The sequence below is a fragment of the Aristolochia californica genome, unplaced genomic scaffold (genome assembly GCF_029961685.1).
Source record: "Aristolochia californica isolate CCGP_79_NKW_82.1479 unplaced genomic scaffold, dmAriCali1.0.hap1 SCAF_15, whole genome shotgun sequence".
NCBI lineage: Eukaryota > Viridiplantae > Streptophyta > Magnoliopsida > Piperales > Aristolochiaceae > Aristolochia > Aristolochia californica.
The window spans coordinates 825,014-839,957 of NW_027181826.1; the positions used below are offsets into that span (position 1 = coordinate 825,014).

Consider the following 14,944-nt stretch of genomic DNA (forward strand, 5'->3'; position numbering starts at 1 on the left):
TCGGGGGCGTAGGGAGACGAGCGAGGGTGTGCGGGAGAGAGGAAGAAAAAATGAGAAATGATGACGCGCGAAGGGGGGGGGGGGGGTGCGAGGAGAGAGAGGGGAAAAAGCTAGCGTTGCGCGTCCTTCAACTCGAAGAAGATCAAACAAGGCCTTCTTCGAGATGAAGAAAATTAAACCGTGGAGATGAAGGACCCATTCATCCCCTGCATCGAGATGAAGCTTCATCTGCGCTCCACTAACGACTTCAAGTATTGAAGGGTGTTATGCGGTTGAAGATCATCTCGTCCTTCAAGTTGACTAACCCCCCTTAACGCTATAATTTGATGAGCAAGGTAATGCGGGGGGAATTTATTCCACTTCATGGTGGACTAACCCCCCTATATGCCTTTGTAAGTCATTTTTTTATCTTCCAACTTATGTGATAAGGATGTCAGCTCTTGGTAATCATGGTGGGTCGTACTTCTATGTGCTTAGACCCATCTTGTGGGCCTTCCTTGGTCATGTGGCATTGTGCCTATCTTCCAACAAATATAATTAATAAAATAATTAATTAAAAAAACCAATTTATATAACCAGTGGGTCACATGCCACATGCATACACTTACTATAGTTACCCATTTTGTGCACAATGTCTCAGGCGGGTCTTACATAAAAAAAGTTTTCATCTGTATTAACTATTTGTTAGAGGTATATGTATGATTTTTTATAATATTCTAAACATGGTTATATTTATAAAATTAAATATTTACTATATATTATTTTAGAATACAAAATCTTATATAATTTATTAATTAGCTTTAAAAATCATGTCTCTAAAAAAATGGTTTGTTTCATCCAAGCACTCTTTTAAACACTATAAATAAATGGCATTTTAAAATATGCCAAGTGCTACCTAATAACATATTAAGTCATGGTATAGTGATCAAAGGAATGTTTGACACATGGAGGGAAAATAATTTTTCCTTGACTAATATTCTCATGATTTTTTTTTTTACAATTGGAACACAGAAATATTTTTTTTTATAAATAATTAAAATACTAGGTAAGCCATTAAGAACTACTTGAATATTTTTGAGTTTTATTTTTAAAATTTCATTTGAAGAAATAAGATGAGGAAAATTAAGAAAAAAATCGATCAAATAGAATTTTTTGTCATAAAGAATGACACAAACATGAAAAAAAGTTTGGTAAAGGAAAAAAATGTCTATAACTATTTTCCCCGTATTTTCCAATTGACACAAACATATCCGAATATGTTTTAAAATAAAAATATTTGAATATATATATATATATATATATATATATATCAAATAAAATAAAATTTATCCATGAAAAAAATAATTTTAAATGATATGTAAATTGTCTAAGAGCAAAAATGAAAAATACTCGAAATTCCCTTATGACCAGATTTTTATGCATCTTACTCAATACTGTTTTTATCGTACAAGAAAAAGGCGTTTAAAATGAAGTTCTCTGCTGTGTATTTGCGCTTGGAAGGAGCGAAGTAGGATCTCCGCACTCTGAGAGCGGGAAAGGACAGGGTTTCGACGATGGAGGGCGCCCTTGCGAACGCTGCTTCAATAGCAGATCAGAGGCAAAAAATCGAGCAGTACAAGCTGATACTTGCTTCCGTATTTGCTTCCAATGATACAGCTCAAGCTAAAAAATTCATTGATCACAGTAAATTCTGAAAGTCCTCTTTACTGCTGTTTGCATATGAATTTTGATTTCTATATCTAGCTTCGATTAAGAGCATGTTTGATGCATATTTTTTATATTTTTGTTTTTCTTCGGTAACTCAGTGGTGTCGGATGATGTTCCTTTGGTGGTTTCGAGGCAGCTGTTGATGACATTTGCACAGGAGCTGGGTAGGCTAGACCCTGAGTCGCAGAAAGAGATTGCACTCTATGCCCTGACCCAGATTCAGCCACGAGTCGTTTCATTTGAAGAACAGGTTATCTCTTAATACTTAATTTATCCGTTGCGTTCTCTAGAGTTCTGCGCATCTTTTGGTACCGGTAGTTGATTTATCTTCACTCCGAAAAAAGGCACGAAGATTTGTGATACATATTTTACTCTAGAATGTGTAATTATGCTTGAGTAGTTTTGCACAAAATATTGACAATACTTTGCGCTCAACACCCGATTTTCCAATGTAGACAGGCCGCTGATTTAAAATGGCCTGAAATCATCTCCGCCATCAGCTGTGGAGTTATCCTCAGATGACTATGATTGGTTGTCATTTTTATCTCAACCATGATGTTTTAGAATGGTTGATTCATACATGCATAAGAGTTAACCTTTTAATACTTCCGTTTTCCTTACCTTAGTTTTGTACAAGGTGCACGTGCCAGGATTTGTTAAGCTACTTTTCATATTATTCTTTTGGATGGTAAATCGGAAGTACTGCCAATAACTCATCCTCACTTGTTACATTCTTAAAAAGTTTGATACTTGATTATTAATCACATCTTATTCCCATAAAAGAATACATAAAAAAAAAGAAGAGTGACATGTTTTTTTCAAATTGGGATGTTTTATTGAGGGAGAAGGAATGTATGGCTGAGCAAGTGCAAACTTGTGATGCTACACAAGTGGTGCTCTCTCTCTCTCTCTCTCTCTTGTTTTGGGGGGCGAAGGAGGAGATGCTGCAGAGGGATACATACTTGGACAAGTGATCCTAAAAGAAATGAAACTCTCCTTCTTTGCATGGAAGAGCAAACACGATACTACATAGACACCATCAAGCTAACAATGAAAAGTGTAGAACGTAGATTATACATCCGAGTATTGGCAAATGCATTAGATGACCTGTTGGTGGTGATAAAAAAAACTATGCAAAGATGAGATACATGACATGATAATAATGACAAACAGTAAATATTACATAGTTGGGTTAAACGAAACAAAGAAGAAACTAACCGTAAGGAGTACTTCAGTTATCAAGGCGGCAGACATACTGAAGAAAATGAAGTCTAGTGTTGGGTGGCTATGGATCATGGAGAAACTGGCAATACATAAAAATTCAAATAACTCTGTAGGAAGGCTGGTGGTGATAAAAAAAACTATTCAAAGATGAGATACATGACATGATAATGATGACGAACAGTAAATAGTACATAGTTGGGTTAAATGAAACAAAGAAGAAACTAACCGTAGGGAGTACTTTAGTTATAAGGCGGCAGGCATACTGAAGAAAATGAAGTCTAGTGTTGGGTGGCTATGGATCATGGAGAAACTGGCAATACATAAAAATTCAAATAACTCTGTAGGAAGGCTGGTGGTGATAAAAAAAACTATTCAAAGATGAGATACATAACATGATAATGATGACGAACAGTAAATAGTACATAGTTGGGTTAAATGAAACAAAGAAGAAACTAACCGTAAGGAGTATTTTAGTTATCAAGGCGGCAGACATACTGAAGAAAATGAAGTCTAGTGTTGGGTGGCTATGGATCATGAAGAAACTGGCAATACATAAAAATTCAAATAACTCTGTAGGAAGGCTGGTGGTGATAAAAAAAAAACTATTCAAAGATGAGATACATGACATGATAATGATGATGAACAGTAAATAGTACATAGTTGGGTTAAATGAAACAAAGAAGAAACTAACCGTAAGGAGTACTTTAGTTATCAAGGCGGCAGACATACTGAAGAAAATGAAGTCTAGTGTTGGGTGGCTATGGATCATGGAGAAACTGGCAATACATAAAAATTCAAATAACTCTGTAGGAAGGTTGGTGGTGATAAAAAAAACTATTCAAAGATGAGATACATGACATGATAATGATGACGAACAGTAAATAGTACATAGTTGGGTTAAATGAAACAAAGAAGAAACTAACCGTAAGGAGTATTTTAGTTATCAAGGCGGCAAACTTACTGAAGAAAATGAAGTCTAGTGTTGGGTGGCTATGGATCATGGAGAAACTGGCAATACATAAAAATTCAAATAACTCTGTAGGAAGGCTGGTGGCACCCAAAGCTCGATCATCATAATAGTAACTCACACAAGGAGAGAGACCCAAAAAAATGACTTATCAAGAAGCCTTATAGACAATAGGTGCGAGAAGTCCAACAAATGAAGGGGCCACATATAGTCGTAGAAAAGATCAAAGACACGATGACACTAAAAGTGACCCCTAGTTCACCAAACCGTGAGAAGAGGAACTTGCAAAATGTATCATGGCCTGAATAGTTAAAAAAAATCGACACTTTGAGGAGCTAAGGCAGCGAACATGAGGAATTGATAGCTTGCAAAGTGCCCGAAAATGCTATATATGGAGCAGGATGCATGACTCATAGTATTGGATTATGAGGAGAAAAAATAGGAGATAGAAGGAAAGACCTACTGAGAATTATCCGAATAGAATGCTGATGTTGGAATGAAGAAGAACTCCATCTAGGTCACAATAAGTGAAATTCCAATCTATCTCTTGTTCATGGAGATCTTTCAGGCTATTTTCGGAATTATTAAGGTGGCAGTAAATTTTGACAAGGTAGTGGCGAAGGCCAACAGGCTATACAAGGTCCGTGATAGGATATTACTGGCCGTGCATTTCATAGGAAACCTCGAAGTGTCGAACCAAGTTGGGGGTTGGGTATATAGGGTCATGATAGATTTGATCCCATCTGAGTTAGAGACAACAACTCTCAATCATTGCCGGTGATCGACATCTGAAGTTGAAAGGAGTGAGCCTGAAATACTACCGTAGCAGTGGCCGTTTAGTAACCGAAAATGGTAGACGAATGTCTAGATAGACTGACCACTTACAGAAGGGGAGGCCTAACACCCTATTAAGAGGAAGCAGAAAGACCACCAATAATGAAGAAGGAAATATTGGTGCACCGTAGAATCATCTTGTCTCAATTTCAAATTTGAAATCAAATGCTGGATTTAACCTAGATGATGGAAGTGTTCAGACTCTGTTTGAGACTCAATCACGAACATTGAAGCCAAAGACCCAACCCCCAAACCGTGATCGAACGCAGCTCTGGTTACGCCATTGGATCCAAGCCCAATCCCGGATCCGCCTTGTGCTCTGACTGTGAATTACACTCTCACATGGGTGAGTCGGACGAACGTGAGAACCAAACTATCAAACCAGTGAGTCTATGCAAACCAAACCAGCTTGAGGACAACTATGCGGCCTGAATTTTAGATGCGAGCCAGGAGTTGATCTTTGCGGGGCATGCTGACTCGTCGTCCGTAGAAGATTATAAAGTACATCTTGTATTGACAGAAGGAGAATACAAGAGTAGTCTGTACACAAATCATTGGAAAAGGACTAACCTATTGGAGACAAACCACAAACCTCACTCGTTAAATATGCAGGGAGACAAGTTGATCAGATCCTCCAAGCAACAAAAGTCATTTAGAAATAGGAGAAACACCGTTGTCATACAGAGCTTCAACGTTGAGCCAGCCATGGCTACACATGTGGAGATGTCAACCGAAACAAATAGGGAGAGAATGGCCTTAAAAAATGAGGATTTCCTCGAAAAGGCAATGAATGAAATTGAGGCGTCCCTGAATATGCCAAAGGAGGAAATTGAAGTGTGCTAAACAATGATAAAACAAGTGAAGAAATAGGGAACACAAACAACATAATGAAATGAATGTTCTCTCCTGGAACGTTTGTGGATTTGGCTCTCAGCAAAAAAGAGCCATGATAATGGGGACGAAAGCACAAAGTAAAGGTAGCTCTCTTACTGGAAACAAAGATAGAAAAGTCACAAATGCATTAATGCAGGATGTATGGCATAAAAACAAGCCGGGATGGACTGCAGTTGACGCTGATGGATTTACAGTGGGGATGGCGATAATTTGGGACCATCACAAACTGGAAATGATTGAACAAGAGACAGGTGTCTCTGCAGCTGCAGTACAGTTGAAGTCAACAAAGGACAATGTGCATTGGGTTGCCTTATCTGTCTACGGGACCATTAGCTCAACTCAACGCTTGATCTTATGGGAAGAAATGTCAGCAATCATCCAACTATGGAGTCTTCCCTAGGTTAACAACAGGGATTTTAAAATATTAGACTTAGTAGTGAGAAATCAGGGGGGCGAAGAAGAACTACAACATCAATGCAGGATCCCCCCCCCCCAACCCCCAATCCTGTCACAGCTAGACAGGTTTTTGGTCAATCAAGAATGACTGACCTATATCTAATTATAGCCCCATCTTGCTCAAAACATCCACAGAATCATGTGGCTTCCATCCCTTCAGATTCGAAGTAACATGGCTACTAGAAAAAGGATTCAAAGAAAAGCTGCAACAATGGTGGCAAGAGTTCAGTTACATAAGCACTGCCTCCGTATAGTTGAGTCAAAAGTTGAAAGCATTAAAAAAAAATGATCAAGCACTGTGCCAGGAACGAAAATTCAATCATGAATGGGAAAGAAATGGGTTACTAGAAAAGATAGAAGCCTATGACCAAAAAGAGGAAGGAGCAGCTTACACTGTCAATGCTAGAAAACAAAAATAGAGACATGTTGAAGGAGGCTTACCAGTCCATAATCACATAGAAGAGAATATTTTGGAACAAAGAGCAAGATACAAGTGGATTAAAGAAGGTGATGGGAACACCAAATTCTATAATGCAATAGCATTTGCACACAAAAGAAGAAACAAAATTACGGTTCTCGACATAAATGCATCCTCACAGAGAATAAGGATGAGATAACAAAAGAGTTTATTAGTTTCTTTACTACTCTATACAAAGAAAAAGGAGTTAAGAGGCTGCTGCCAACATTTAAAAAAAAGAAGATGCTGCTAGCAAACTTACTGACCACAGCCATACAAAATGACACTACAAGAGGGATAGAAGGGCCATTTACTCTATAAGAGATAGAAGAAGCTCTCCACCAAATGCCCAATGACAAGGCCCCTTGGTCAGATGGGTTTACTGCTGAGTTCCGCAAGGCTGTCTGGAATTTCGTGAAGGAAGACATACTGAGGATTGTCAATGAATTCTATGAAGATGGGCTCATGGTGCAGAGCATGGGGCCCTCATTTATTGATCTCGTACTCAAGAAGGATGGTGCCCACTCCCCCAAGGATTTCAGGCCTATATATCTGGTATCAAGCCACTGTGAACTTCTATCAAGGGTACTTGTGACAAGGTTGAGAAAAGCACCGCCAGAGGTAATGAATGAAAATCAATAAGCCTTTCTAAAAGGGTGGCAAATCCTAGACTCAGCAATCATAGTGCATGAGCTGTTTCACCTCTACAAAAAGAAGGGGAGACAAGGTTTCATACTAAAACTCGACCTTGAAAAGGCATTTGACAAGGTAAGTTGGGAATTCCTAGATTTCTTAATACAGAAAGTGGGGTTTAAGCTCATTTTAAAAAAAAGAAAAAAAAGAAAGTGGGGTTTAAGGACCGATGGGGAGGTTGGATCTTGAGCTGCATCACCACAGCTCAGTTCTCGATCCTTACAAATGGCACAACACAAGTCTTCTTCAGGAGCACATGTGGGCTAAGGCAAAGGGACCCTTTATCGTCACTACTGTTCAACATCATGACTGAGGCACTTTGTACTATACTTTATACAGGTTAAACAAAGGGTGGTTTTCTGGATTCAGCGCAGTGGACCTTGAATTCAGAATGCCAATCGTGCAATTTGCTGATGACACCATCATATCACGTGAAGGACAGTGTGACCAGGCCATCAGAATCAAAGCCTTGTTGAATGTATATGAATAATGTCTGGGCAGAAAGTCAGTTGGGGAAAATCAGGTTTGCTAGGATTCAATATCGACCATGACAAGGAAACCAATATTGCTCAGGTACTCAGATGTTCCCCCGTGGAGTTACTAAGCCTATACCTGGGTCTACCTCTATTAAGTGGCAGGGCAAGCAAAAAATCTCTGGCAATGAGTGGTTGACAGGTGCGAGAGAAGGCTTGATTCCTGGATAAAAGCCTGACTAGCTGGCATACCCACTTATGTCTTATCCTTGATTCCTGCCTAGTAAGCATTGCTGCTAAACTAGAAGCAATATTGCAGTGTGGAAGCACAAATCAATTTAAATACCCACTGGTTCAATGAAACCAGGTTATAAGCAAAAAGGATCGAGGACTTGCGATTAAACGCATCAAACAAATGAATTCAGCATTGCTCGCAAAATGGTTGTGGAGATATGCCTCAGAGTGAGTCTCACTATGGAGAACAGTGTTTGGGACCACATATGGGTCTGATCAGAAGGATTGGTTGCCAGCTCGTCTCATAGAATGTCTTGCGTTTGGAAGGCAATCCTGAAGGAAAAAACAAAGTTTCAGCAGTTTTTCAGGCTCCATGCAAGAGGAGGAAGTGTGGTTGCCTTCTGGCATGAATTGGAAAAAGGCCAATAAAACATGACTTCCCAAGGCTGTACATTAGCAAGCAACCCAGAAGTCACAGTCCAAGAAGCAAAACCAGAGGGAGGAAGTGGTTGGAACCTCATCCTCTCCAGGAATCTAAATGATGAAGAAGTGGCAGACTTAACCAGCTTCCTAAAGCTGCTGGAATCAGTATACCTCTCAAATGGACTGAGTGATGAACCTGTCTGGATCCCCTGCCCTACAGGCATTTTCTCGATTGTGTTGTGTTACGGCCTAGAAGATCAATAACATCCACTTGATACATCCAAGGGTGCCAGTCTAGAATGGCTGCTAATTGCACCAAACAGGATGCTGCAATTCCTATGAGCAGCAACGCACAGTAACTTTCTTACCTGTGAAGAGATATCAAAAAAGGGCCAGCAAATTATCAACAGTTTATGTAAACTGTGTGGGAACTCGGAAAAGAACTCCAGCCACCTCTTACTTCACTGTACTTTCAGCACTGAGATATGGGGGACCATATTGTGTAAGTTCAATATTCGATTTACAAGCCCTGATCCTACACAAATTTCCTACAGCAAATTCAAACTTAGCCATTACCAATTTATGGTAAGGCATTATGGAAGGCTGCAGTAGCCGCAGTTCCATGGCACCTGTGGCTGGAAAGAAATAGCAGAACATTCAAAGGCAGATCCTCCTTCACTGGTGGGGTCATTAAAAACGTAATAAAGCTCCCTACAATGGACTAGCAGCATACATGGCATGTCACTTTCCCAAGCTCACTGATCAGAAAGTACTGGCATAAAGTCATATACTTCACGGCTCAAACCCCCCCCCACCAAGGCTCAATAGGATCCCTCCTTTGAAAACTGTTTGAAACTTAATTTTGATGGGTCTTCTTTTGGAAACCCAGGCCCAGCAGGGTCCAGTGGCCTAATTAGAGACCATAATGGGTCAGTTCTCATGGCTTTCTCAGGCCCAGCAGGGATATGCAACCCTAATGAAGCCGAAGCACGAGCCTTATTGGCTGGAATCAAGCTATTCAAGCAGCATTTCAATAGCCCACTATTAGTAGAGGGAAACTCAGCATTGATAATTGGCTGGGCAAGCAAATCACTTGCTGCCCCATGGAAATTAAGGCACTTATTTGATAAGGATCCACCAGTGAATGACATTGGCACAGGACCCCAAGGTCAGCAAATTCAGAAGCTGACAAACTTGCAGAAGTGTGGGTATCCAGAGTCAATTTGGCCTTCAGGCCTTCGATTGAGCTATAGCTCCACTGATATTGTAATCTATGTTGTACCCTGTGTTATACTTCTAGTGCCAAGTTTGTTTAATAAAAGTTACCGCCATTTAAAAAAAAAAGAATCACCTTCAACAAAGAAGTCAAAAGGATAAATCTCAAAGTTTCTTAGGTAATGAAGGACGGCTTTCAACTTGACTGTTGTAGAGTTTATCACTTCAGAGGACTAGAATATGAAAAGATGGTGCTGCCCTTACAATCATGAAATTCAGCAATGTAGCTAGCAGAGTCTGGACTACCTCTTGAATATCGGCTGAGATTGAGGTAACTTGAAACTGCATATTTGGAGAGAGAGTGTTACTACCTGATTCATGCTATTTTAAAAAAAAATTGTGTTGCTAATTCTAGTTTTTGTGGATGATGAATTTTGAATAAGTGTTTGAAGAAAGACATACCACACTTTAGATTGGGGAGAAGCCCAATCCAACAGCTTATGCTAAATCATGGATCACTTTACACCTAATCCAAGATTTTTTTGGTAACCATTCCCACTCCCTTAATTATTGTTTTGAACACATGGGTTGGTATTTGTTGGGGGCCCAACTAGCCTGCTTTCATACCTTGAAGAAAGTTTCTCACTTTTTGTGAATGTTAGTAGTACATACATATGACACCCCCTGTACCCAATGTGACTTGCATTCATGTCTAAATAATAGAATGGAGAGTCATCTAGCTGGTCGTCACGTATCCTAATGAAGCTCTGTCTTTTTTTTTAGCATAGTTTGGAAAAAGCTTTGATAGTAAAACATCTGTGAATATGTTTTTTTTTCTCTGATACAGCAAATGTTATTTGTGGTTAGACTGCTTTTATATGTAACTTTTACATGTTTCTTACAATTCTCCTTTTGTAATGGTTTCAGGTGTTAGTCATTAGAGAGAAACTTGCTGAGTTGTATGAATCTGAGCAGCAATGGTCAAAAGCAGCACAGATGCTCAGTGGAATTGATCTGGACTCTGGAATCAGGTGAGAGAACATTTTTCACTTTTTTTGGCTGGTTGAGCTTAGTTCTGTTCAAAATTTAGTGTGGATCTCCCTTATGCCATCTGACAAATCATTTGTTTCACAATGTTCTAGAATGCTTGATGACACTTACAAGCTGTCTAAATGTGTTCAGATTGCTCGCCTCTACCTTGAGGTACTTAACAGTTTAACAATATGAGCAAATTGCCACGTTGATTTCATTAACTCAATCACCATTATGGATTCTATGAATCAAATTTGGTTTAAATTGATAGGATGATGATGCTGTAAATGCTGAGGTTTTTATCAATAAAGCTTCTTTCCTTGTCAGCAATAGTCAACAGGAAGTTTTGAATTTGCAGTACAAGGTAATTTTCACCTGCAGTCAATATCAAGAATTTTTGTTGGACTTGTTCATCTTATTTTTAACTCTGCTGCATTATTATAACTCAATTATTATAGTCTAGAATGGAGGAAAACTTATTTAATTTAGTACTCTTTAGTGTAGTGGAAATGGATAGTAGTGGCATACAAATGTATGGAAAAGAAAAGGTCTAAAACTGGAAACAATTAAAAGTCAAAGTTTTTCAGCTTAACCCACTAATTTTGTATGATGTTTCTTTCTTTATGTGATCAGGTTTGCTATGCAAGAATATTGGACTTAAAACGCAAATTTCTTGAAGCGGCCCTTCGTTATTATGACATCTCACAGATTGAGAAGAGGCAAATTGGAGACGAGTATGCAAATGAAACTCCTTTTGTGTTGAATCTAGGATTTAGTAGTTTCCTCATTTGGCGATCTTTTACTAATTGTTTAACTTTTAAGCATCAATTGCTATATGCATATTTATAATCATTTGCTATGTATTCATGATCATATTTCAGAGAGATTGACGAGGAAGCACTTGAGCAAGCCTTAAGTGCTGCTGTGACATGCACAATTTTGGCTGCCGCTGGTCCTCAACGTTCACGTGTTCTTGCAACTTTATATAAGGTACTGGAACTTGAGTTCAATCTCAAGTTCTTGTCTCATGTTGCATTTGATTCAGGAATCCTGCTTGAGCTAAGAAAAAAGTGAAGGTTTCTTCTTGGTGCCCTTTTGGAAATTTGTTATTGTGTACTTTGGAAAACCGCAAATCCTGCTACTATTTGCACCAAATATGCAAAGTCATTTCAAAGTGGGTGGATCTTGTTTCACTATGTATTGGATTACATGTATGTGACAATTGAATATCTGTTGATGTTGTGTACTCTATTTTTGGAAACATTTCTTAAAAATTTTGGGAAATCATATTGCTTTTCAGGATGAAAGGTGCTCAAAATTGAAGATTTACCCAATCTTGCAGAAGGTATAATATCAAATTGTTTACTTTCTGTCTGATATGCCTCTTGAATGCTATACATTTATTCATCCCATTTTTCTGTCTCTAACTTTTTTTTTTAATTATTTGTATGCTATCAGGTGTATCTTGAGAGAATTCTTCGAAAACCTGAAATTGATGCATTTGCAGAGGAGCTGAAAGGACACCAGGTTACCTGACATGATGTTCCAAAAATTTCTCTTCAATTACTGTTTGTTTTATGGTATTAATAAAGAAAACTTTCCTTGCAGAAAGCGCTTTTACCTGAAAACTTCACTGTGCTGGACCGTGCCATGATTGAACATAACCTTCTGAGTGCAAGTAAACTTTACACAAATATAAGGTCTGTACCTGATTTCCCTTTTTGAACATATCTGATGTTTTGAGATTGTTATCTAACTGACACTTAACCATTGTCTGATACCTGTGCAGCTTTGAGGAGCTAGGGGCTTTACTTGGTATTCCTCCACTAAAGGTACTGAATTTTTTTATATATGACTGCTATTCTTTACCAATTAGTAATTTTATATAGTAGTTATGATGCAGTGGATCATCATGCTTATACTTGTCAATAACAGATTGTTACTGAACAGTTTTCAGTGTCTCTATATAGAAACAGATGCGGATTTAGTACATCTTTCCATTTCTATAACAAAAACATGTCCATTTTTTAGTTGAAATACGAATGTGGTAGTGTTACTAGTAGCAATCGAACAAATGGGAAATTATATGGTCACTTCATACTCTTAGGAGGTTCCCCTAGTATATTAAAGTAAGTATATGCTTCGATGCCATGACTTGTTTATTTACCTATCAGAAGTGATTTATCAAAATTGCACTTGAATAATCCAATTCTTGCTGATCCTTACCCATCTAACAAAGAGATCTTGGGGGGTTGCCAATATGATATTGAGCACTATTTTACAAAGAATTATCCCACTTGTTTCCCTGTGAGTTGTCAATTGATCTTACCCTGTTCTTGGCAGGCAGAGAAGATAGCATCAAGGATGATCTATGAGGACAGGATGAGGGGATCTATTGATCAGGTCTGTTATTTTTTTTTTATTTTTTTTTGTACTCATTTTCTGGTGATGAAGCCAGTTGACATGCTAAGCAAGTGAGTAGCTCTGCTTCTAATTGATCAACTACAGCTGGGCATGGGGAATAGTGTGGGAATATTTATGTATATGTTTTACAATTCTCTGTTTGATTCCTGTCCGGACTTCACTTTAAACATATTAGATCAATCTATTCGACATCTCAAAAAAAAAAAGATCAATCTATTCGTTGACGTTCTTGACCTTAATATGCAATTTTATAGAAGATAGTTTGACATACACTGTTCCAAATCCATTTGTTCCTGAGTTATTACATAATCTTGATTTTTTTCCTTGTCAACGGGAGACTTTAATATTAGAGAGAAACCAGGAAGGCTGGGCCTCAATGATTTTTGTGACTAGTTGTAAAATGTTGATACAACGACTAGCCCTCAGCAACAATCAAGTACTGCTTTTATCCTGGTGATATAGACCATGATGCATTGAACTTTTTCCAGGTTGAAGCTGTCATTCATTTTGAGGATGACACGGAAGAGCTCCAGCTGTGGGACCAGCAGGTAAATCTTTTTAAAGGATGTTACAATCATCTCTTTCACTAAAATCATTGATAAATGCTTTTTAGTCTTTAACCATTGCCTGTACTCTTAGGATCTGTTTGGAACCCCTAGAAAAGAAAAAAAAAAGAATTTGACCATTATTATTCCCAAAAATAGTTAGTGAAAATGAGATAATGATCAAATTCTCTTTTTTACTAACTATTTTTTGGAATAATAATGGTCAAATTTTCATTTTTTTTTTCCATGGGTTCCTCACATATGCTTAAGAAGACAACTCTATTCTCCTCTTTATCAAGGCCGAATTGGTTGTTCCTCTCACACATTGGTCTAAGATGGGTTGTTGCTATCACGTCTGCGACAACAACCTTTTCCTTCCTAATCTTCCTAAACTTTCTTACTCTGTGAGGGGTTATCTGCGCAGATTGTGAGATTGTGCCAAGCACTACATGACGTCCTAGACAGTATGGCAAAGAAAGGCTTCTCTGTACCTGTCTGAATTCGTTGCAGATGATCCATGGAGGGGGTTCCGGAGGATCCAGCTACAAGAGAACCCTCTCCCTTTTTCCGCCCGACTCTTTGATTTGGTCTTAAGAATGCTGGTTTTAAGAATGAGTGATTGTCCTAGCGGATGGTCCATGGAGGAGACTGAGCATTTTTTGCAGTATCCATTAGCAAAAACTGTGGCCTTATTGATGGGTAAATTGAATCATATTTTTCATCAGGTTTGTGTTTCATCACACCGGCGTGTATATTCCCTGATCTACCCAACTTGTTTTTGACAAAATTGATAAGAATTGCAAAAGGACCTGCCTGCCTACTCTCCATACTGGAAGAGAATTCATTCAAAGATTCTGTCACAACCAATAGGCAGAATTCCGTCAGAATAACTTAGACAAAGATGGTAGAACGAAAGGGCCGAGTAAAAAATCTGAGTCAGGTTGAGCACCATGGTTTCCGTACGGTATTTTTTGTTTATTATTTTATTAAATATAAAAAATGGAATAAAATTCTAACTGTATTAGGTATTTGTATAAGTTTATCCTGCTATAAATTTGCCCTTTTTTTCTCTTCTCTAGATTTTCTTTGTTCTAAACACAGCCTTGGGGGGGGGGGGGGGGTTAGTCCGCAATGAAGTGGAATGAATTTCCCTGTATTACCTAGGTTCTAGAATGATTTGAATTGAAGCGAGATAACATGATTTGAAATAGTAGTAAACATTTTTTATTTCTCTTCAGGAACATCAGTTCATGCTAAAGCCATTAGGTTTATAATTAATTAAACCATTAGGTTTATTTATTATATTCCCTTATGTTATTTTTTTTTTAATTTTACATAATTTATTCATGTCACACGTAATTATTGT

At 38.2% G+C, this 14,944-nt stretch overlaps 1 protein-coding gene across 1 annotated transcript; it reads left to right on the forward strand.

The window, feature by feature from the left end:
• Positions 1-1,506: 1,506 nt before the first annotated feature.
• Positions 1,507-14,561, forward strand: LOC137951710 (COP9 signalosome complex subunit 4). Its single transcript, XM_068798571.1, has 14 exons — positions 1,507-1,683; positions 1,806-1,957; positions 10,505-10,608; positions 10,720-10,780; positions 10,881-10,973; positions 11,243-11,343; positions 11,491-11,599; positions 11,910-11,954; positions 12,068-12,136; positions 12,218-12,309; positions 12,399-12,441; positions 12,953-13,012; positions 13,522-13,581; positions 14,003-14,561. Exons 1-14 carry the CDS (start codon positions 1,554-1,556, stop codon positions 14,075-14,077), a joined length of 1,194 nt encoding a protein of 397 aa, XP_068654672.1. The 5' UTR covers positions 1,507-1,553; the 3' UTR covers positions 14,078-14,561.
• The last annotated feature ends 383 nt before the right edge of the window (positions 14,562-14,944 follow it).

Coding starts and splice junctions, on each gene's coding strand:
- LOC137951710 (XM_068798571.1), top strand. CDS start 1,554: ATGGAGGGCGCCCTTGCGAACGCTGCTTCAATAGCAGATCAGAGGCAA. Junction 10,974..11,242: donor TTTTGAATTTGCAGTACAAG/GTAATTTTCACC, acceptor TTATGTGATCAG/GTTTGCTATGCAAGAATATT. Junction 12,310..12,398: donor AAACTTTACACAAATATAAG/GTCTGTACCTGA, acceptor ATACCTGTGCAG/CTTTGAGGAGCTAGGGGCTT.